At 38.2% G+C, this 24,906-nt stretch overlaps 1 protein-coding gene across 3 annotated transcripts in view; it reads left to right on the top strand.

Moving 5' to 3' along the window:
• Positions 1 to 17,136, top strand: part of LOC126184014 (titin homolog) — a 156,802-nt gene extending 139,666 nt beyond the window's left edge. The window contains exons 14-16 of one of the 3 annotated variants that reach the window (XR_007536825.1): positions 5,766 to 5,837; positions 12,428 to 12,475; positions 16,315 to 16,405. Coding sequence is in view for 2 of the 3 variants with exons in the window: in XM_049926370.1 (XP_049782327.1) it covers positions 12,428 to 12,475; positions 16,315 to 16,348 (82 nt within the window). In the remaining variant the exon portion in view is untranslated. Of the gene's footprint in view, positions 1 to 5,765; positions 5,838 to 12,427; positions 12,476 to 16,314 lie in introns of all 3 variants that reach the window. The other 2 variants (XM_049926370.1, XM_049926382.1) reach the window with 2 other exon arrangements.
• The last annotated feature ends 7,770 nt before the right edge of the window (positions 17,137 to 24,906 follow it).

The following is a 24,906-nucleotide window of genomic DNA, read 5'->3' on the forward strand; positions in this document are numbered from 1 at the left end:
TGGTATGCATTTCTCCTCCTTACACGAGGCATCACAACAACGTTTCACCAGGCAACGCCGGTCAATTGCTGTTTGTGGATGAGAAATCGGTAGGAAACGTTCCTTATGTCAGCACGTTGTAGGTGTCGCCAACGGCGCCAACCTTGTGCGAATGCTCTGAAAAGCTAATCATTTGCACATCACAGCATCTTCTTCCTGTCGGTTAAATTTCGCGTCTGTAGCACGTCATCTCCTAGGTGTAGCAATTTTAATGGCCAGTAATGTATATGCGTATCTGCTCTATTGGTTACCGAATTTGGCGCGTTCACGCCTGCGCAGTTTCTTCTCAGACCGTCGAATGTCCACCGCACAGGAGATGTCAGTCAGTCGCGCAGACGAATTATTTTGGAAATTTCACGGTGATTTCCCCTGTCTCGCCGGAAGCCATACTTACAACAGTTCATTTGTTACTAAAGCTTTTTTTATTTACAAGTTTCCGACAGGGTCAGGTATGAGAATATCAGAGCAAAACTTAATGCAGAATGTCGAGTCGTGTGATTATACGAGGGTCAGTCAAAAAGTAATGCCTCCTATTTTTTTTTCTACGTTTAACTGTCAGGAAATTTAAATGCAATTACATAGGTTGAAAACCACAACATTGAGGATCATTTTGTCATTTTTCAATCTAATCTCCGCCCATCTCTACAGTTTTGGTCCATCTTTGAACAAGGGCATGTATCCCAGCACGGTAAAAATCACAGCTCTGCTTCCTAAGCCATTGACGCACGGATGTTTTGACGGCCTCCTCATCTTCAAAATGAATCCCACGATGAGCTTCTTTTAGTGGCCCGAACAGATGGAAGTCTGATGGTGCCAGGTCAGGGCTGTATGGGGGATGAGGCAAAACTTCCCATCCAATTTTGACAATCTCGTCAGAGGTGTGACGACTGGTGTGTGGTCTTGCATTGTCATGCAAAAGAAGAACATCTACCATTGATTTTGTTGGGCGAACTCGCTGAAGACGTGCTTTAAGTTTGTTGAGGGTTGTGACGTATTGAACAGAATTTATTGTGCATCCCTGCTCCAAAAAATCAACCAGAATCACACCCTCTGTATCCCAGAAAACTGTTGCCATAACTTTCCCTGCCGATCGCACAGTTTTGAATTTTTTCTTCCTCGGCGAGCTTGTGTGACGCCACTCCATTGACTGCCTCTTTGATTCGGGTTCAAAAAAATGCACCCATGTTTCGTCCCCGGTCACAATTTTTTTCAGAAACTCATCTCCCTCCAAACGGAAGCGCTGCAAGTGTTGGGAGGCTATTGTTTTCCTTGCCTCTTTATTCTGATCGGTTAACATTCTTGGAACCCACCGTGCACAAAATTTTGAGTACCCCAATTGTTTAATAATCGTGATCACACTGCCTTTACTAAGAGAAATAATGCGACACACTTCATCTGCAGTCACCCGACGGTCACCACGAATGATGTCATCAACTTGCTGAATGTTGTGTGGAGTCACTGCACTCACCGGCCTGCCGCTCCGCTTTTCGTCAGTCAACGGTGTTTGCCCTTCAGCTTCCTTACAACGACGAACCCATCGTCTAACAGTGCTGACATCCACTGTCACAACACCATACACCTTCTTCAGTCTTTCATGAATGCGTATGGGCGTTTCACCTTCTGCATTCAAGAATTCAATCACACAACGCTGTCTCAAACGAACATCGATGTCGGCCATCTTACAAACTTCTGCTGTGCTGCCACCTGTTGACACAGAAAGTTACTACTGCAGTGGATTGCAGAAGAAGGTTTGAGGAATGGCGCCAAATTCAAATTTTTCACTTAACTTAATTTCTTTAAGTAGAAAAAAAATGGGAGGCATTACTTTTGGACCGACCCTCGTATATATATAATCGTTGGCGCTCTTGTGCTCGACTGCTCAAGTAAGGGAGTCATAATGTTGCCATGTATAACACATAACGCGACACTATTTTTTCTCTAATATTTTGATGATGGACATGCCCGAAACGTGCAAATAAAATGTTGTAACAAGAAGTGGAACTGTTTGGTATTAGCGACCTAAAGTGACACAGAGATGTGCTCAGTTATAATATAACGCTCGTAGTTTTCCAGTGCGAATTTACATCCCAAGTTAAACTGTTACAAATTACACGTGCTATGTGTTTTAGAACATTCAGTACTGAATCACCATTTCACTTTACTCTATTATTTCGTAAGCAAATGACGATGGTTTTCTTTATGTAATTATTATTAAGATTCTACTAAAATAATTGATGACACTCCACTCAGCGGTACATCGAGTGCATCGAGCGTTACTTCGCTATTTGTTTACGTCTATACCATTTGTAATGGATATGGTCATTCTAACACTAACAGAAGAAAATCCTGCTGTTCGCAGGTGGAATGAATGAAAGTTTCTAACGTACCATAGACGTTTTTCACAAACTACTTGTTTGGCTAGAAAATGCTATCTGAGGTAAACGCTTGTGAGCATGTTGAAGGAGCCATCCTAGTATTCACCAGAAGAGATTTAGAGAACTTATATCGAAATCAGGATGAGGATTTGAACTCCGTCTCTTCCACCACGATTCCACTGGGCTACCGCGCCACCGCGCTGGGTGTTTGTTTCCACTTATTGATCTACTCTCTCTCTTTCTCCGCCAAACACGCACACTCACGCACGCACACACACAATCACACACACACAAACTCACATTGTTTTACGCGTGAAGTTCCCAGGTCATACTACTCCCTTCTGAATTGCTCCCAATTTCATTAGGAAAAATGAACTTTAGGAACCGCTAGATGGGTTTCAGTAAAAAATAAAAAAATTTAAGCTGTATACTTCCTCCATGTTTCTCCTTAATTATGATACATTACGTAACCAATCGCCTTGCTATTATAACAATTGAATGAAATAGTTGCGTAGAACTTGCTAGCCTTTACTTTCTAGTTCTGTATCCCGCAGAATAGATAGTTATAGCTTAGAAGAAGTTGGTTGTCTGAAATCAGAATAGTTGTTCTTTATCCATCATGTATGAAAAAAAACTTGGTTGTTTCTAGCGATTCCTACTGTTATGTAGGTAGAACAAAAATATCAATGTATTGTAGACGTTTATAGTTTTAAAGCCATTTGATGCATTAATCCGAAATAAATACCACTACAAAGATAGCTAAAACATCGTATTTAGCGTTCACACCGAAGCTGTTGGGAACAAGAGCGAACAGCGCTCGGTGGATGTCTATATTACAGCAAAGAAAATGTAGGCGGCAACTTTCACATTATATTTGATAACTCAAAACCTCTTCCGTTCTGAATATATAATCGTTATGTGCTTGTTGTGCGTTCTCGCTCTCGTATTTTTTACCTAGCGCAAGAATCACAAGCATATCTTTGGTTGAGCCAACTCTCATGGAAGTGACTTCTAAATGTTACTTCTTCATTTACTTCTTCAAGTTCTGTGGACTTGTTCTTATCATTAAGTGTGGCCCACGAAGGTGTTTCTCTTAATTAGACGGATAAACAGAACAGCTGTAGATCAGACAGAGCATCATAATAAACTTCCTCTGTAAGAGAGTCTGGTTATCTATTTGACATGGGTAATTTCCTGTGCTAGATGTAATAATTTCATTACTTAAGAATGGTGAAAATATATATTCCTATTGCGATTTCCGCCATATGAATGCTGCATTTGTTTCAAATTCCTTCTGAGGTTTTGAAAGGTAGAGTCTGGTATTACATTTTCAACCAGTATATTAGTCATACGAGGTCACAAGCAACTGCGTATCAAACCCTCATCCGAAAGTCTTACACCACTACTAATTTTATTTTATCAGACTGAACTTAAGGAACATATTTCCCGCTGTAACAATTATAAATAACATAGAATAATAATGCCGCAATTACTGATCAAATACGCCAGGTGTTAATTCAGTAAAAAGTGATTTAAAATGGTGACACAAAGTATGGACTAGAAAGGGCACATGATATTATTAGGTAGAATGACGCTAACTCCTGCTCGAATACAATTTCTGTAGCCTGCGTTTGTGTCCTCTCCAACTGATTGAATATTATATTTTCTTTACTTCTTCTAGATCATTTATGTCGAAAGAGATTTAGAGGAGACAATTCTTCGATCAACGAAAAAACTGTCAATATTAAGTACAGCAGTTTTACATGACAAGGAGGACGAATATTATTCAATAATTTTCACCGTAAACCTATCTGTGCGACACGGGTAAACTGAATTTCGCCGTGCGTTGTAAGATTTCCGTGAGAGCATTTCTGGATATGGCCTTCAAGAAAGCTCCAATAGTCAATGTAGAGTAAAACACTCAAGAGCCGTATGTCTTTCTCTGCAAGTGATTCTAGTTGATTCTTCTGCTCAGGCCTATGCTATAGTTACAGATTGTTTTATAGTTGTTGCGAAGAATGCATCAATTAGGTTATTTCACCAACTCCAATGCTAATTAATTTGGAAACGGCGCAAAGTGTCGAATTTTCTTCGTAACAATTATTTTTCAGCACAACCTACCCGGCAAAACTTCACGAGCTTTTCACACTGTTTCAGGCCAGCATGTGTATCACCTCAAGACTCTCCTATTGTGACCAAATCCTGCACATGGAGACGGTCTTCGTTCTGTGATGCTATGCTAGTACAACAACATGCATGCATGCAAACATATATCTGCTTCCATCATTCGCCTAACTTTCATCTTGAAAGCATCGTTGTAATGAATTTTGTTATTTGTAAGATTCCCTGAAGTTTCCAAAGATATATTTTCTTCTTAGAGGAATCGAGGAGAGCGAGTGTTCTAAATGGAGATGGCTCTGAGGCTAATTAAGAAAGCATTTCTTGAGACAATTCTTATGGAGGCAATTACGTAATGCCAACATCACTGTTTATGGTCCAGAAATGTCACTGTGATTAGAATTGCGAGATGTAAAGCTACATGTACAAACTAAAGCCGTCGAAAACAGGAGTGACATAAAACGTGTAGGTTCAGAGACTCGACAGTTGAATATAGGCGGTGAAGGATAGGTCACGCAACTTATAAGCTAAACATAAAACGAAACTAAAACAGCAACCGAGTAATGAGGCTCCGTGATTTTTCCCTGGTATCTTTAAATCAGCTCTGATGAATGGCAGCATCATTCCTTCACCAAGTCGACGGATGATTTTATCTTCCATTCGATCCCATTTGTATAGTATCTTGTCGATGTAATACTGATCTCTGATTTTCGTCGTACAGCACATGGATGCATCATAAGCATCTAAATAATACTTGTTATCCATACAGACAACTGGGGAACACCATCGATTAGCACGTTGCCGACAGAACAGTTAGAGAAATCCCGCGCTGTCTCAACTCTCCGTACTAAGTGCAAAAGTTTAGTCTGTCGTGAAAATTGCAGGCTACAAATGTAAAATCTGCCAACGTAGTTGGAACATTTCCTTCGAAACTCTAGGAATTTTAGGCAAATCACTGCACCAATACACCAAGGATCCACTGCGGAGCTATCCGTAAATCGCATAACTCACGAATATAAATAATATAGCCACCAGAAAAAAATTGCAGCTGTTTTGACTACAAAACCTTCACCGCTGCCCCTTTCGAAAATGCTGTTGTGGGGCTCATCGCCGCAGGTGATAACACACACATCAACCGCAGTAACTTGCGTTCGCTGCTCCGTTCCGCAGCTTAGGTGTGAACGCTGACGATATCACAAGCAGGCGCCAGAGATGTTGTTACTTTGTTCGCAGATGGCAGGTAGAAAAGAGCTCCAAGGACTATTACTAAACGCCGCCGAGTGACAGCGCCCGTTCCAACACTGCGTAAGGCACTTTTTGTTTTTTGTAGCCAAAAAAGTTTACAATTACCTTAATATTTTAAACTTTTTTTAAAACTGGAATTTTTTAGATTGCATGAATCTTATTTTTAAATATTGTTTTCAGGGTTAGGAATCTTTTTTCCGTAAATTAGAGACATCTTTTAGGTATTTTTATAACATTTTTGAAGATACAACGAGGCATATTTGTAAAAAGAAAACATAATATCTCTAGTGTGGCTCATGATCACTGCAAGGTGCTATAAAGGACGCAAAACACAGTTTTCTCTGAAGCATCTGCCACGTTAGATAGTCCGCAGTTTCCCTAGCATTTTGAAGAGAGCATCTCGGTGCAAGATTTCCGTGAACGATTTCGTTACTCCACCTGGACTCATCAATAATGGCCAACTGCCAGAAATCTATATGTTGAGTAATAAACTAAACAAATTGAGCAAATGAGTGTATCCATCGTAAACACCTGTAGCTTCCTTGTATCCAATGCGTACCCAAAGTTCATGTTACCTTACGTCTACGAAGCAATTGTCAACTTAAATTGCCTTAAGCAGAAATTCAGTATTTTACAAACCCACCAAATGTTACTAGACGTAATATTTGCTCTTGGCGCCAGAAAAAGGAAAACAAAGGCCAACACTGTATCAAAGATGTTTCTGGTAAGCTGTTCAATTCAAATTTCTCCGGAACTGTCTAAGACATCGCAATTATTTTACCACTTAGATTAATTGTATGTAAATGTTTACTAAATGACGTTCCAATGATAGCTTTAGCTGCATTAATGATATATATATATATATACTCGTATATATATATATATATATATATATATATATATATATCAGAATTAACTGTTTTCCACATGGAGCTATAATAATTTATGCTGCTAATATTGCAGTACCTCAAATAGGTGAATTAAATCACATTCCACTATCCCAATCCAGTAACTAATTTCGAATAAATAGCAATATTTGGATGCCAGGACTTACCCATTTCACCAGCTGTCAATCAGCTAGGCCACCATATTAACACTTTTTATTCGGTTTCTTTCTTTTCTGTCTGTTCAGTACAAATTTTGCAGTTGGTTTTAAGCTAGCTTCTGAATCAGCTTGAGACTTGAAATTTTAAACACTGACAGTAGAATACTGCGGTGATAAGGACCACCTACTTGCAATAGGGAAGGGGTTGAGGCTGAAAATTGGGTAACAAAGAAGTGTAAGTCAGAGCACTTCTTGTCCAGCTGGAGTTCCTGCAAGATGGCTGTCCTTAGCATGTTGCGTCACAGGCCCTACAGGCGCAGTATGCATGAATTACCTGCTACAGAAAGAGGGGTGGCAACTCATTCTATTTATAGGTTGACCTCTACATCATTTGAAGCAATTTCTATCAAACTGGGCACACGTATGAATTCAACCCGGAAAAAAATTACTATGAGAGTATCACCCCCAACACCCCTATGCGGAGGGTAGGGGTAGAAAGGGATGATGTAAAAACATAACACAGAATTCCTGGAGCGATTTCGACCAGATTTGATGTACAGATGACTTATTTCACCACTATTTTATTAACTCACTCTCTTGTCTATCTGTACTTTCGGTAAAAATTTCGCAACTGATTTTAAATTAACTTTCCAAGGAGCTAGAGATCGAACTTTCAACATAGCTCAGAAGTAGATGACAATGCAACATTAACACGCTTTCTTATCTTGTGTGTGGCGGAGGGTACTTGTGTGTCACTGCCATTTCCCAGTTTTTCTCTTTAAGTCGTGACTGATTTGTGGGGAGAGCGGCTGCCGGTAATCCTCCATGTGAGTTCGAATCTCTCTGATATTTACCTTCTCGGTCTTTGCACGAGAGATATATAGGAAAAGGCAATCTTCTGGCTGAATTAAGTGAAGAGAAACTAAAATAAACCTTAAATTCACCACATATCTCTCCTGTTATTTCATCACGATGTTTGAAATCGATTAAAAATTTTACGCACAAAAGACGAAAATGCAGAAAATAATTATTTAAATAAAAATAAATTTTAATATAACACGGTTTTATATCGGTGTAAAGAGTGTAAAAAAAATTTCCCTGCCCCTTACAGTGACTTTACCACATACAGGTAGTTCTGAAAATTTGCGTTAGTGAATTTTTAATAGCTGTGAAAACATTTGTAAGATTTATAACGAAAAACGAGGGGCGCGTGCAAAAGATAACTGATGCATGAATAATTCAGCTCCTAACTATTTACCACTGCATGGGCACCACGCTTTTCGTTATTTACAATTTTTACAGGTCGGGAATTTGTATGAGGCGACGAAAAATTATTTTATACTTTTTAATCCGATATAAAAAGTTACATTACAATTTTATTTTTATCTAAATTATTGTTAGGTATATGACTGAGGTGGCTGGTGCTGGCTTTAGCTTATTAATTTCGTTAACAAATTATATTCAACGGTTTATGAGACAACAGAGCGAGGAAAACATATTGGGTTTACTAGCAACAAACAGCCGCAAATATTTCGACTGAGTGAACGTAAAGATGGTACTATACCAGCTGAGCTCTCATAAAGCGCTTAATAGTTTTGGTCTTGCAGCAAAGCACCGAATTAACTAAATTTATATGTCGGAATGCGTGCATGGTGGCAACAAAAAGGCCAATGATGAAATGAAGGATTAAGTACTAAATTACCTCTTCCGAAATTACTTCACCGAAATAGTCTCACCACTGTTTGTCCTTCCGACAGTTGACACAGATGCAGAAATGACTGATAATTGAGCGTGGAGTTGAAACTTTACTTCATTCGGCGTTCCGAGTGTCTGTAAAATAGCACTCGCTGTTCCAGACAATAAGAAAGTTGCGCAGAACTACACACTCATACGTTTATTGTACAATTGTAGATGACATTTTGTTCACGCATTGGTAACTTTTGTTGAGATCGAACAACCTTTCTGCAGCGATCAACATGGTTTCTCCAAGCACTGATCACATAACACCCAGTTTGCTCTGTTTATCCATGAGTCCAGAAGGAAGCAGACAGTGGAGCTCAAGTCGATGCCGTGTTTACTGACTTCCAGACAGGCTGCGATACTGTTGCGTACCACCGCCTAGTGAGCAGTATGAACGTACATACGAAATATCCGAAAAGATGATAAATTAGATTGAAGTCTTCCCAGGCAACACACATCAATCCGCCGTTCTTAAATGTGGCACCCTGCGCACCATAAGGAAGTATGGTACAATCGTTACGATATGTATAAATGACCTTGTAGGAAACAATTTTAGCTAATTGCGGCTATCCGCAGTTACTTGGGTGATTGTTAGGGAGGTGAGACTGCTTCGCAATAGGTTTTGTGGTCAGTCCTACAGCATCACTGGAATGCCAAACAAACTCCGGCGACTTGCGCCACAGCGTACGTGCCGTGCGACACGGAACCAAAATTCTGATACACCACGTACTGATACCCAAGTTCCCATACGAGTCAAACATTTTTTTCTTCAACTTACACCAAGACTCTTTTGCACTGTCATTACCTCCTCAATAATGCAAAGTCTTATAACATGGAATGCATACTCGGCAAGTATAATGGCTAACTGCAAACATTTCCTCTACACGCATGTCAAAAAATTCGGTATTCCTCGCATTCACACTGCGACGTGGAAATCGTACATCTGAAGATGATACATGTAGAAAACTGAATGGACTACCCTAACAAGGCGCTAAAGATTATAACACTCTAAGAGCAACGCTAACCAACGTCTCAATGTTTATAGTTAGGGTTCTGATTTATCACATAACTGTTGCACCATTTGTTTCATAATATCATGAAGGGAGTTGCATTTCTACTTGTGTAGTCCTCAGGAACAGTTTTTGATTTCAAAGGACAATTTAGGTTTGAATTATGGAGTTACCCTTCTATCTTGGTATGTAATTGCTATTCGGGAATTGAGGACGCTGTGAAGTATAGATAAGTCATCTGAGGCTCAGTTATTCAAAGAATTTTTAATTTTCATTTGCGGCAGCTATTTACATTTACTGCCTTGGTTGTTCCTTCAACACGGCAAACAGTTTCGTACTAATCATCTTGTGGTTGAAGCTCATTTTTTGTCCGAGTATGTCTCTAATATGTAATTATGGAAATACTGTTTTGCCTTGAGAAAGCTTGTTCGTCACCCAAACACGTTTTAGTGAAATTTCGCAATTCTCAGTGGGTTCAATTTATTTCCTGCCCGACAACATGTAAAGAAATTTTGCATGATAATTTGTGCAGTATTGATATTATGGTATTTATATATATAAAACTGTTAACAGGAAAATAAACAGAAGAATATTAATAGAAAAAATATATATCTTAGTATCACAAACTAGTACCGCATACTGATGTTTACGTATCTGTCAGAGATTTGCAATACAGCTGATATATTTTTCTCGTATGCGATACTAAGAATATTTTTTCTTTTATCTGTTGATACTGTGGAAGATGCAATGCATTGATGATGTCTGATTTTAAAAAAAGGAACGAAAAGTCCCGACAAGAGTCGAAGATGCACATGACAACAAAAAATTGACAGAGACGAGCATTTTTTCAGCTTCTCGTCAGATGATACATTACGAGTATCTGATAATGCAATGTGTAACAATGGAGTGTTCAGACGTAAGGAAATTAAGACCTACACTCCTGGAAATTGAAATAAGAACACCGTGAATTCATTGTCCCAGGAAGGGGAAACTTTATTGACACATTCCTGGGGTCAGATACATCACATTATCACACTGACAGAACCACAGGCACGTAGACACAGGCAACAGAGCATGCACAATGTCGGCACTAGTACAGTGTATATCCACCTTTCGCAGCAATGCAGGCTGCTATTCTCCCATAGAGACGATCGTAGAGATGCTGGATGTAGTCCTGTGGAACGGCTTGCCATGCCATTTCCACCTGGCGCCTCAGTTGGACCTGCGTTTGTGCTGGACGTGCAGACCGCGTGAGACGACCCTTCATCCAGTCCCAAACATGCTCAATGGGGGACAGATCCGGAGATCTTGCTGGCCAGGGTAGTTGACTTACACCTTCTACAGCACGTTGGGTGGCACGGGATACATGCGGACGTGCATTGTCCTGTTGGAACAGCAAGTTCCCTTGCCGGTCTAGGAATGGTAGAACGATGGGTTCGATGACGGTTTGGATGTACCGTGCACTATTCAGTGTCCCCTCGACGATCACCAGTGGTGTACGGCCAGTGTAGGAGATCGCTCCCCACACCATGATGCCGGGTGTTGGCCCTGTGTGCCTCGGTCGTATGCAGTCCTGATTGTGGCGCTCACCTGCACGGCGCCAAACACGCATACGACCATCATTGGCACCAAGGCAGAAGCGACTCTCATCGCTGAAGACGACACGTCTCCATTCGTCCCTCCATTCACGCCTGTCGCGACACCACTGGAGGCGGGCTGCACGATGTTGGAGCGTGAGCGGAAGACGGCCTAACGGTGTGCGGGACCGTAGCCCAGCTTCATGGAGACGGCTGCGAATGGTCCTCGCCGATACCCCAGGAGCAACAGTGTCCCTAATTTGCTGGGAAGTGGCGGTGCGGTCCCCTACGGCACTGCGTAGGATCCTACGGTCTTGGCGTGCATCCGTGCGTCGCTGCGGTCCGGTCCCAGGTCGACGGGCACGTGCACCTTCCGCCGACCACTGGCGACAACATCGATGTACTGTGGAGACCTCACGCCCCACGTGTTGAGCAATTCGGCGGTACGTCCACCCGGCCTCCCGCATGCCCACTATACGCCCTCGCTCAAAGTCCGTCAACTGCACATACGGTTCACGTCCACGCTGTCGCGGCATGCTACCAGTGTTAAAGACTGCGATGGAGCTCCGTATGCCACGGCAAACTGGCTGACACTGACGGCGGCGGTGCACAAATGCTGCGCAGCTAGCGGCATTCGACGGCCAACACCGCGGTTCCTGGTGTGTCCGCTGTGCCGTGCGTGTGATCATTGCTTGTACAGCCCTCTCGCAGTGTCCGGAGCAAGTATGGTGGGTCTGACACAGCGGTGTCAATGTGTTCTTTTTTCCATTTCCAGGAGTGTAGTTCCTTACTTAACACCGACTGTTAATTTATCGAAGCATTACTGTGCTTTTGTGGGCTGTTGGATAGTAGCAAATCTTTTGTCAGGTAGAGACTAACAATCTGTCAAAGATAATTACAATTGCACTGTGTAAGGGTTATGTTGATTTCCTTTGTTGTTCAGACTGCTAATGTAAACTATGTCCACACAATGAAAAATTGAAACTGAAATAGAGGGCTCGGTAGAAACTACTTAGTTATTTGTAAGGTAAATGTGAGTTTACCATTCGATTGTATTACATGGTTTGCTATGTACAAATACACGCTTCATGTGGAAATGCTAGAACGCTTACTCGCAAGGTAAAACCATAGTCGGCGCAGAACTCTCTTCGCAACCTGTCACTAATCGGCTCTCTGTAACAGGCGCTTTGTTATCTGTTGAGCGCATAGACCTGTTGTTGCTAGATAGGAATCTGTGCCTGGGCGCACAGTGAACGAGAGGTGGTGTGACTGTTGCAGGAGTCCATCCGAGACTGTGGACATTCCGGACAACTGGAACACACCAGGGTAAGTCGCTCTGCAAGCGCCTACATGTGCCGCATTCTCGGGTAACAAATCATTACGAAACACTGAGCTATACTTTAATATTTTGCACTGTGTCCCACTAATCAAATTTTGTTCGATTCACTATTCCGACTTAGGAAGAAGGGCCCACTGCCAAGCTGTGTGGGTGACATTAGTAGTCAGAATAATGATTCCGCTACATTCCTGCGAACTTGTCAAACATTCTTTGTGGTGTGAAGGCCTGTAGTGTCTTAGCTGTACGATGAGCACCAGAACGTCTCAACACACGTTTCTGGCACCAAAATATTGTGTCTGCAATTCTGATTTAGTTCAGTTCTTTAATTTTTAGAACATTTAATTTGGATTACTAGCGCGTACTAGACTTATAAATTGGGGTGTCCACAGGAGAAGATAAAAGTGAAAGAGTAATCCTTTCTGGAAGAAATCTTACAAGCTTCTAAAATATGACTGAGGCAAAGAGCGTATCTGAAGTAGCTTGACATAAGTAAACAAAAAAAAGTTCTGCAACTAAAGGGCTTTGCTAGTGTCAGTTGCTGGAGTGAAGTTGACGAAGAAGTTTCTGTAGGTGTACGTCTGGAGCACAGTTTTATGCGGAATCGAGACGTGGGAAAGCAGGAGATGATGTCACTGCAAGCTCTAGAGACGTGTGATTGCAGAAGGATAATAGTTCTTCAGTGCCATTTATTTCCTCTAGATAACAGCAGCTTCAGTGAACAATTAACAGATTCTGTTTACGCTTTAGAAAGAAACGTTTACGTAATTAAAACACGCTTAACTTATTTGAATCATAAGTGACACAGCTATCGTGATATACATTCACATTATGAACTGAGTGCCTTCTTCCAGTTTCCTGTCTGTCGTTGTAACTGTCCATCCTACTTCCATTTGCGTTAACACTTGCAAGTTACCTTTTAAAACGCTACATTTATATCTCATAATATCTGCATTTCACACTCTCGTGTCAGCCTGTGTCCACTAAGATTTCTTACAATCGATGGCGTAGCGAAGAAATCTCACTTGCTGGTCAATTCTTTGTTGATAATAGACGATTTGAAATGGTATCAATTGTTTCACTGACACTTCGGACGACTCAGTGTACCTTTTGCAACGTGCTTGCCTCCAGTTGCTACTACAAAGTCCTAGCAAGTTAAGGGTACCAGATCTGTGATGAATTTTTAATGTTAAGTGACTACGTTAAGGTTTAGGAGATGACCACACACCCATTTCACAAACCAAAAAGTAGTAGAGCTGACCTCTCAGTACCTTAATAAATGCAGACAGGACTATCCATAATGACGAATTCTGAGAGACAACAACGGAGCTCTTGACATGCCCCTTCGGCTCTCGCAATGATCTCCTGCGGATGAATCATCCGAAAGACAAATGGCTTCCTATAGACTGAGATGCTTTAAGGAACAAATCTTGCAACGGAAAATGGTATGAAAATATTAAACAACAGATTATTACAAAGGTGGCCATATAAGTAATGAAATGAATGACTAGTCCAATACTAAGCCTATTTTTGAGAACTTTAGCCTCATTTGGGAACTGACATGTATCGGTGGTAACAGGCAAATTTGTGCGAGATCGGGACTTGAACCCGGCTTTCCCGCCTTACGCGAGCGGTCTCCTTAACCGTCCGGTCATCCTAGCACGCTTCGCTTCCGACCCAAATTCCCAGCCTGTTACTCACTACTGACGTAGCGGCAGCTACCCATGTACCCCACACTCGCAATCCCTGACTGGCTTAAGAGATCAGGAATCGTCTGCATCCGCACTGAAACACAGAATCGTTGGTCGATCTCACCTTATTGATATTTATGTATATAAGGGGATCAGAGACTGCGAGTGAGGGTTTCATGGGTAGGTGTCGCTGCGTCAGTAGTGACTAACAGGCTGGGAATTTGGGTCGGAAGGGAAGGGTGCTAGGATGGCAGAGACGGTTAGGCGACAGCTAGAGTAAGGCTGGAAATCCGGTTTCGAGTCATGGTTCGGCACAAATTCACACCTTTTACCACCGATACATTTCAATGCCCAAATGCAGCTAGAGTAGAGTAGAGGGTAGGAGGAGTCGGGGTAGACCGAGGAGAAGGTACCTGGATTCGGTTAAGAATGCTTCTGAAGTAATAGGTTTAACATCAGAAGAGGCACCAATGTTAGCACTGAATAGGGGATCATGGAGGAACTGTATAAGGGGGGCTATGCTCCAGACTGAACGCTGAAAGGCATAATCAGTCTTAAATGATGATGATGAAAGCAACTAACGTCATTAAAACCTTTCAACGATAAGTTGTATGGCCGCTGGATCAAATAAGATGTAGACGCCATATAAAGATATACAATCTCAGTTTATTGTAGTATTATCTGTTACCATGCAGTTGAATGTAAGCTAATGACAGAATGTTATTGAAATTGATAAAGCACAGAGAACACGAGAATTAACGTTTACAAACGTTGAACAAACCTAAACTAACAACTGAATATCTTGGCAAATTCCGTGTGGGATGGGAGACCGAGAACGGCCATCATCTCAGAAGACATCAATGAAAAGACATGATCACGATGAGTGCAAATTAAGGGCTCCAGTTTCGCAAGAAGTATAACATAACTGACCTGATCATGAATGAACCCTCAGTAACTTAAGAAAAAGTGTAGAATTCGTCCACAAATAGTTAATAACGCCATTTCCCACCCTCCCATGCTGCAAGTTGTCACCATACTTTGCACACTGCACAGCGGAAGTTGCGAGCAATGTGGTCAGCTGCCCACAGCAGCACATCGGCCGCTGGATCTCGTTTCGCCGTCGAGAGACCACGGCTGTGGTCCACCCAAGCTGAAGGCCCAGACTCCACGGTACTGAGCGGGAGTAGACTCATCTCCCTGCTCTCCGCAAAATATACTTAATTCTCTTTTCACAATGGAAAGGCTCCACTAAACACTGGTCAAAGATATTATTTTTAACAACCAACTAGCTCCCCAACTGGCAAAAGTTTTATAAATTTAAGCATTCCGGTGTCTTCACACGGTTAAAGTTTTTAAATAATTGTCAGTTTCCCAGTCTTCAGTTAAATCTTTACTGCAGCCAATATACTAATTCCCGCACACGATATTCTCAGACAATTGCGTCCTGACTCACATTGTGTTAGTTTTTTTAAGGGTACCTTATGAAATTTCTTTCCGCTATTTTTAAGAAGTCGCACATCACCCTTACAGAAAAGGGGTAGAATTCCTTCCCACGAGACAACAGAGATCTGTATCTGCGACTGGCCTCCCACTCCACTACCTTCTAGAAAGCTACCAGTGGGAGAACAATATATTCTTCGGAACTGTGGCTTGACCAGATGGGCCTAATCATAAGGAGTGTATATTCCTAACGTGTAGTCCCTTTCGTAGTGACTATACGTTCGAGATATACACTCATGATGAACAGCAGTTTACGACATCTAGTTACTGCATGGGCCCTACGGTACAAGATCCAATGACTGGAAGTACTTATTTGGTTGGCAGTAGAACCTGAAGATGACGCAAATGTAGCGTCGAAACTACTCGTCTGAATGATAAATACTCGTAGTTTGAAGATACGACTGCGATGTACCATTTCCATTACTTTCAAGTGTTATTGTTTCATCTCTCTCTCTCTCTCTCTCTCTCTCTCCCTCTCCTTTTCTGGCTCTTGTATATTTTTTTGAAGCACGTAGTAAGTTTAATATTTACACACACACACACACACGCACACACGCACACACACACACACACACACACACACACACACACACACGTGTACGTCACGCCCTACCTTGGGTTTCGTTTATTGTTCGCAGGGGTGGACAGCAACAACAACAAGACGGCTGGTGACCGTTCCTCCATCAAAGGCGCAGCTCAGCTGTCAGCCGGCTTACGTTGAGACTGATCTTCAAAGCGGCGTTCGCCGTACCTCCTAACACTGTATGGGATACGGGACAGAAAGCTTCCATGGCGAGCGTACATTTCTCTCCTTTCTTTTGAACTTTTGCGAGTACTTCGCATATCTTCCACATATCTACAACTAATGGGTCCTTGTTATTTGGAGTAATAAAAGTGAAATACCATGTAACTATATATATATATATATATATATATATATATATATATATATATATATGCCTAACAGAGGCGTATGCAATGTTGCAGATATTTTGTAATTCGTATTGGTGCAGCTGCCGAGGTTCCTGTTATTTTAGTCCAGCTGATATATACTCTTTATCACTTTCCTGTCCGTATTTAGCTGCTAAAGTAAAACTAATTATTGCGGTGGATTCTCATTGTGCCTCCGTGAAAATTTCTTTCTCCTCCGTAGAAAGACTTTCCCATTTATCTCATGAGTCACGTAGTCTTAGCAGCACTTATTTACAGCAGAAAGTGATGTGTTCTTCGTAGATAGGGGAATTGTTAAAGTGTACTTGTTTTTGCTACATAGCTACATTTTTGTGGGTTATGTTCTTATCCTGACAGAGTAAGCATTTTAACAAAAGATTTTTCTGACTTCTAGATGTATGTTTTTCTCATTTGTAAAAGACATATGTAGATGAACTTGTTCTGCAAATTTATCTGCTTGTAATTATTGAATTATTGCAGTTACAAAATAAAAAGATGCTTAAAAAATTTCTCGGTATTCTGTGACTTTCTCCTTAATACACAAAAGCATCCACACTACAGTGGTCATATATTACACAAATGTAAATTAGAAATTTGTTTCGAAATACGTCAGCTATTCAATTAATGCAAGAAGGACTTGATTTATGAATAAAATGACCAAAATAAGAAAAAATATCCTCTAAGCACAGTGTCTCTTCTGAGGAGGAATGACGTTAGGTAAGTAATTATCAAGACATCCAAAAGTAGCTAACTTGGTTCCAGAAGGGATAGCAGGCTATCATGGATATTAAGCAAAGTATACATGTTGAGATATAAAAGTCAGACTATAAACGACAGCTGCTTTCGAATAAATGAATAAAAAACTATGACAGATTTGAGATCTTTAGTAAGGAGTTAGTACTTATTTTAAGGAATGTAGTTTCGGCAGACACAGGATCTCGATGCTCCTTCCCACATTCAGTGACTTCAGTCTGCAGTAGGTAATATCTGCGTACAATGGCAAAGACTGCTTCCCGAGAAATTCATTCCACTCTTCACGTAAGAAAGGCAGTAGTTGCGACCTTTACGTGGAAATATGCTAATTTATCTCCTAACCATGGTTTCAAATTTCAGGAAACCATTCGCATCATAATTGTGACATCTAGGAAAAAAGTTTAAGAGATAATATATTCAACTTTTAAGGAAATGCTATAACTAAAATTAGAAAGTCTGTCCACGTTTTTGTAGCGTTCAAAAATGTGGGCGCCATGAGAAGGATGGCAAGTTGGTGGACATAAAAGTGATGTTATCCAAACATTTAGCTACTATGCTCAGACAGAAAATATTGAACATATGCCTTTAGCTGTCACGAATGGCTAACAACAACATCTAACGAATATTACCTACAATGTATGACATATAGGTAGCTCCATGGAAAATGTAACAGATATGATCCCGATTGAGCATGATTGGAAACGTCTGAGACTTGTAATACATTTTCTTAATAAACCTTTCCATATGTAAATGTATGTCTGTGTGTGTGTGTGTGTGTGTGTACACAATTGTCTGAGCATCTAGAGAGAAATTACTGTTGATGCAAGATGTTCCACAGCGCTGTCAGGCTGCTTTTTAAGTGGTAAGTGGGCACACTGAGTGCACTAACGGACTTTTTCATGAGCCTACTTTCTGTGAGTATGGGTAACACTCAATTATAATAATGTGGGACACAAAAAATTGTAATATTTCACACCAAGAAAGAGTGGGGGCTCTATTTTCTATTTTTATTTTACTTACTTCTTATTGCTTTTATTTTATTTATTTCATTTAATTTTTATTACTTTTTAATGATTCCAGGGGTATAGTGGTGAGTAAGAGCTATAATAATAAAAAATCGAAAGTAAATTTTCAATTACAAAATTAAACTAGATATTCCAAATCACGAAATTCATTATCAGTATTTTTAAGTTTCTTCATTCCGTTGTATCTCCGATTAACATTTTCATGTTCAAAAAATTGAAGAATCCCAAACAGGAATTAATTTATAATATCTGTTTGGCAAAATAATTTTTAAATCATTATTGAGAACCAAACACATTCTTTCACCGTATCTGGAATTTAAATATTCACATACAGTAATGTTATCAAAAATATTTACTTGTAGCTCCAGCTGAATAGATCAATTTTTGTTTATTTCTCAGCCAAAACAGTAACCAATTTTAAAAATTCGAAAACTAGCATAATGTACATGAAAAGAGGTATCCAGAGGAATAACAATAAATAAAATTGTATACCAACTAATTGACATAATAAATTTTTTACTTTTCCTTTATCTTTCTTAGAATGCTTGCAAAAAATAGAAACATGAAGATAATAATTCGATAATTTTTTTATTCATTTATATAATTAAAAATGTTTACTCAAATTCTATGTTGAGTATAATATGTTAAACTTATTATATAATCGTGATCATGTGACAAATAGTTTCATTTGGAATTTTATCGCTGAATGGGGTACACAACTTCATGTCTTTTATGTGTGGTCAATACATTCATTCCTCTCGGCACATTTATGACATGGACAGTATACTTTGTAATGAAATTGTATGAATTTACGTTAAAATTACCCTCCAATTGTGTGATTTGTTTAAAAAAAGCATTATATGTCCACAGGTAATTGTCTGGTGGGTATAGATTCCACATTTCTTGAGGAAGAACCACATTTTTTTTGGATTCTTTGTATAGATATTATGTAGTTTGATGTGACCAAACAAGGAAGAGTTAGATGTTTGGTTATTTCTTCAATTAGTTGGAAACACAACAAAAATAAAATAATGCTTATCAAATTCTGTACAGTTATGGTAACTGGTGATATCTAGCTCAAAATTTCTCTTTCCATTCATTCAGCAGTTTATGGTTCAAAGAAAAATATGGGAATCTTCAAAATTTTTCGTCTTTCTGGCTATAGCTTAAGCGAGTATTGTGGTTTATATCTAACCACAGGAACTTGGATTTCCATGGATTCCACAACAATGTTGCCTTCCTTAGGAAGTGTTGTCACATATTCAACACCAGCTTGATAATGGTCAACCCATCAAAGAATGGCATTGTTTGCCCTAGAACTTCAAGTAAAAATTGCTTTTAAATCTGCTCCCTACATTACTTCTTTATGATCTTTTAAAAAAAATCCATCAAGAAAGTATAGTGGAAAAGGTAGTTCATTTTTCTTACTTTTTTCTTCCCATTATTGAGAATATGACCTTCCATGGTCAACTGATTGGCTAGAGACGATGTCAGTCACATAAGGATAGATGAAAATTAAAAGAATGTTCCATTCAGACAAAACATTGTTTCTTTTCTTTATGATGATAATTCCAAACAGATTTGCCACATAGTTATCAGTTAGTTTTATGTCGAATTTTCCAGTCATACATTGGATAATCTGTATCATCAGCTCCAATAATACTGAAGCTCATATACATTGGAGCATGATCAGGGTGAAGCCAACCATCTCCAATATTTATATCAATCTCTGTGCCTTTTTTGGGAAGATTTATGGTTTTTTAAACTTCGCATTCACAAGGAATGAGTGAAAGCGATAGCTCACAATCTTATTCATTTATAAAGAATAACAATTTATTAACTGATTTTTAAATCAATATTACAGTAGCTTCTTTGAAGTCAAATTGTCATTTTCATCACTTATAGGTATTTCTAAGACCTGAATTTTATCATGAACATGGTTCATAAATTACCAGTCCACCAAATTCAGCATTAGGCTTGAATGAAGTAATAATATTAATTTATTAATGAAATTGACCTCAATACTTCACAGGCATTCCATCAGCTAGATTAAAATTTATGTTGATTAACTGGAATAATTTTAGGAACACCATTAGTGATAGTATTTTCATCAGCAAATCAAAACACACTTCCAATACTATCATTTATATCAATATACAATTTAACATTACTTTCAATAGTAACTGTTTAAAATTTCATCTGCTTTAATGTGAATGTTTGCGTTTTATGAATTAATAATTTTTTCTAAGCTTTTCAAAATATATTGAGCAACAGGAATTTCTGTTGTCTCTCCATCACTATACCAATTTTTATTTTTTTTAATGTTGTATAAACTGCAACTAGTGCAACATTACTGTAGCTCTCTTGTAGAGGTACAGTCAATATCTTTTTGAAGACAGATGACTTATCACTCAACTGAAATAAGTGACTGTGTCAATATCAATAAAATTTCAGAGATGAAACCAAAAAAGAAGCATGGTAAGCTTTTACCAAATTCTACTGATGTTCCATAGTAGGACCAAGTGGTTGCAGAAGAACAATTAATGAATGATAATTATATTTTAGCTCCTGGATGATAACTGGAAGAAAATCAATCATTGATATGTTTGTTCAAAAAGTATGGATCTGCCAAAATATCAAGAATCTATGAAAATGTGCAAAAAAAGCTGAAAATAAAAATAATGAGAAAATTCTAATATTTATTGAGAATAATGAAGAAATTATAACATTAGATTGATGTCAACATAATTAACATTTAATATTCGGTGACTTAATCCTCAACAATCAGCATGTGGGTAAAGAATATTTCACTAGAGGCAGACACTAAGGAATAGACTGTTTCCATGTAGCTCAGACATTTTTTATGATTCCAAAACGATTAATCAGAGCTAATCTTAATTTTTAAAATGTTTTTAGACAAGATAACACAAATTTAAATCATATATACCATGAATTTGTTCATGATGATCTGATTTAAAGAAATATATAGTAAATGTTGAATGAGCAGTTTGGATTTTTTACAATTGATATGATTAGAAAACCCAATAAAGGTAAATGCAGACATCAAATTAAAGATTTCTTTATAACATCATGATATACTTAAACACAAACACTAAAAAATAGTTGATGTTTACAAAATATGAACCAGAAATTGTTAAAAAAGCTAAACGAAACAGAAAGAAAAAAAGAGGATGAGAAAAAATTTAATAAATGGAAAAAACAACCAAGAACAGAATATACAAATATGATGCTATTAAGCAGGTAAAGGAAGGATTGAAGGTTAGGTGATAATGTATTGAAAGCTATTGAAGAAACCAGAGAAGCTGAAAAACAAATGGTTCCTTATCACAATTATTTACAACAATATTGATATACCACTAATTATACAATATGGATATACATCATCTGAATCTGAAATATAAGATGCATTAAATAACATGAAAATAGGAAAAATAACAAATTGTAAAATGTAGAGAAAATAAAAGATAAACAGCAAAATATTTAAAAAAGAGCGAAAAATTGTTGCAATGTACCAACCACAGTGAAGGTAAAGTTTTTGCAGTGGAACATGTTGGTTATTTCAAATATGTTGGTGGTTTTCCCATTCAATTCAAAGGGGATAAACTAACAACTCATGAAAAAACGTATGATGCTACAGATGGAGTGATAAATCGTTTTTTATCGAAAGAAAGAATTACTATGGATATGGGTACAAAATTTGATGGTGTTCATTTATCAAAGTATGCAGGATCTGGTTCCATCCAGGAATGGTATATTCTGATAAAACCCTAATAAAATAAAATCAAGTAATACAAAAATATGAGAAAAGAAATTGTAGGTGTCTATTTTATGAAATCAAAACAAGTAGAATCAAGTTCAGCAAAAGCAGTTGAATATATCTGGATGAATGATATGCATCAATTAAAAATGAATTATCAGAAATTTTTAAAGAAGAATTAGCAGAAAATAATTATTGTAATGAAAGGTATGAATAACACAAATGTTAAGGGATAAATTTAGTGATTTCATCATCAACAACAATCCTGAGGGAATAGAACATGTGATCAAGTTTCTCTGTAATCTACGTCACACATTATTCTGGAAGAGTGAAAAACTTGGTAAGGGATTTGTAAGCACATTACTCAATAAACTACCATTTGAAGTGGATCTATCAGGCTGCAGATTTTGTGGTCCTGGAACAAAATTAGATGGAAGATTAGCTAGAAGAGATCAAGAAATTAATCCATTAGATAAAACATGGGAAAAACATGACATTGCCTACAGAGATCATAAAGATTTAATGGCTCAAAAATGGTTCAAATGGCTCTGAGCACTGTGGGTCTTAACATCTTAGGTCATCAGTCCCCTAGAACTTAGAACTACTTAAACCTCACTAACCTAAGGACATCACACAACACCCAGCAATCACGAGGCAGAGAAAATCCCTGACCCCGCCGGGAATCGAACCCGGGAACCCGGGCGTGGGAAGCGAGAACGCTACCGCACGACCACGAGATGCGGGCATAAAGATTTAAAGAGAACACATTAAGAAGATAAATAACTCCAGTTGGATGCAAAAGAGAGATGCTTTGGTTGGTGAAAAAGTTGCAGCAACTGCAGTTACAGGAATACTGTATGGAAAATGACAATTGAGAATGGGATTGGATGTTGATGAAAATAGTTGGGGATAGTAAAAGTAATTCATCTCTATAAATTTTGTACTTATATAAATGAGTAATTTTAGGATCAGTTGCTCTGTGCTACTCAGTGCCAAGACTAAATCTAAATCAATTAAAATCAAACTAAATAATGTATAGTTGCATGGTAGTGATTATTTATTAACAGATGCTCAAGAAAGAAAGGGAGAGAAGAAAACTGGCAGAAATTTGCTCGTAACGCTAGGCACCTCTGTTGTGAAAAAATTATTAAATATCTAACAAAATGAAAGAAGGTGAATATCTCACTTCATCACTGGCTGCATTGCCATTTTTGGCTGCTGCTGGTGTGATGGCTGGAGGAGCAGCTGCTGTTGCTGATGCAGTCAAGGAAGGTGATGCAGAATGGGAAGAATAAGACAGAGAAAATATTTCAATGGAGAAGAAGGGAAGTGGTACAAATAAATTTCCAAAAAATAAACAATGTACATCCTAATGCAAAAGTAATTTCGATATAGAAAAACTTGTTACACAACTAAGCATTCTAAAGGTATTTTTATTGTTGATGGATTACCTAATTTATTTGAATCTGGTATAGTTAATTTAAAAATGTTAAATGTTGGCACTCATTGAATATGCTATTATAAGAATGATGATGAAAATTAGTATTTGATTCATTTTGATGAACTATTTCTGAAGAATTGGTTTATTATCTTGGTTCAAGTGAATTATTCTGTAATGGACAACAAAAACAAAATTTTAATGAAGTAGTATGTGATCACTTGTGGCTATTTGTTTCAAAGCTGTTGTCAGATTGTTCCAAGCCTATTGAAATCCTGAATTTAGTAAACAGATATTTTTGGAACTAAGCTGCAGCCTAAAGGCTGCTTCAGCAACTGCTAGATAATTGAGGAAAACACTGGAAATATAAAATCTGGAAAATCAGAAAAAATGAAAAAAATTAGATTCAAAAACTGATTCAAAAATAGAAAATTTAGTCCAACAATTTTGGAAGGAACAAGGCAAAAAAATTTTAAAATGTCTAAAAGCTATAGCGACATCAAAGGCAGAAGATTAGTAAATATAAAAGATCCTATAAGTGGTTATGATGCAGTTACCAAACAATACTCAGAAAATAAATTAAATAATGTTGCTACCAAATCTGAATACACAAGTATCCTAACATAATTCAATACCTATGTTACAACAACACTACACAATAAAAATTTAGAGCTTCATAATGATAACTATATCACTACAACAAATCTTGATGAAAAGATGAAAAACATGCATACAACTCTTACATGTACTTTAGATAGGTGATACAGAGTAGAAAATATAGTACAGGATAGACAAATAATTAAATTTACTTTTATGAATAGAGATTTACACTTTGAATAGGATTTCAATCTCAAAAGAATTATTGTTGTTGGTAAAATTACAAAGGATTATCTGTTGATGACTTTGATATAACAGCAAATGTATCTGATAAGCTATATGAAATAAATAATTATAATCCAGCAATATTGGAGTACAAATCAAATTTCCAAACTGTAAGATTAAAAAATACATTTGTTTCTGTACCAGTATGTATAACATTAATTATATTTGGTGAAATTATTAGATCACCAAAAATTTAAATATTAATGTTTAATTTTTTGCTTTATAAACAGATAACCACGCGTGGTGCTTGAAATGTAGAAAATTTACTGAAACACATCCTCCAAAAGTAACAACTAAAAATGGAAGACAGACAGTGAAGGTCTTTGCACAGTATGAAAAGGTAAAAAGAATAAAATTGTTAAAAAAATTTTGTAGGTGCTCGGATGCAACCTAATATTTGTGA

The sequence above is a fragment of the Schistocerca cancellata genome, chromosome 1 (assembly GCF_023864275.1).
Source record: "Schistocerca cancellata isolate TAMUIC-IGC-003103 chromosome 1, iqSchCanc2.1, whole genome shotgun sequence".
In the NCBI taxonomy this organism is placed as follows: Eukaryota; Metazoa; Arthropoda; class Insecta; order Orthoptera; family Acrididae; genus Schistocerca; species Schistocerca cancellata.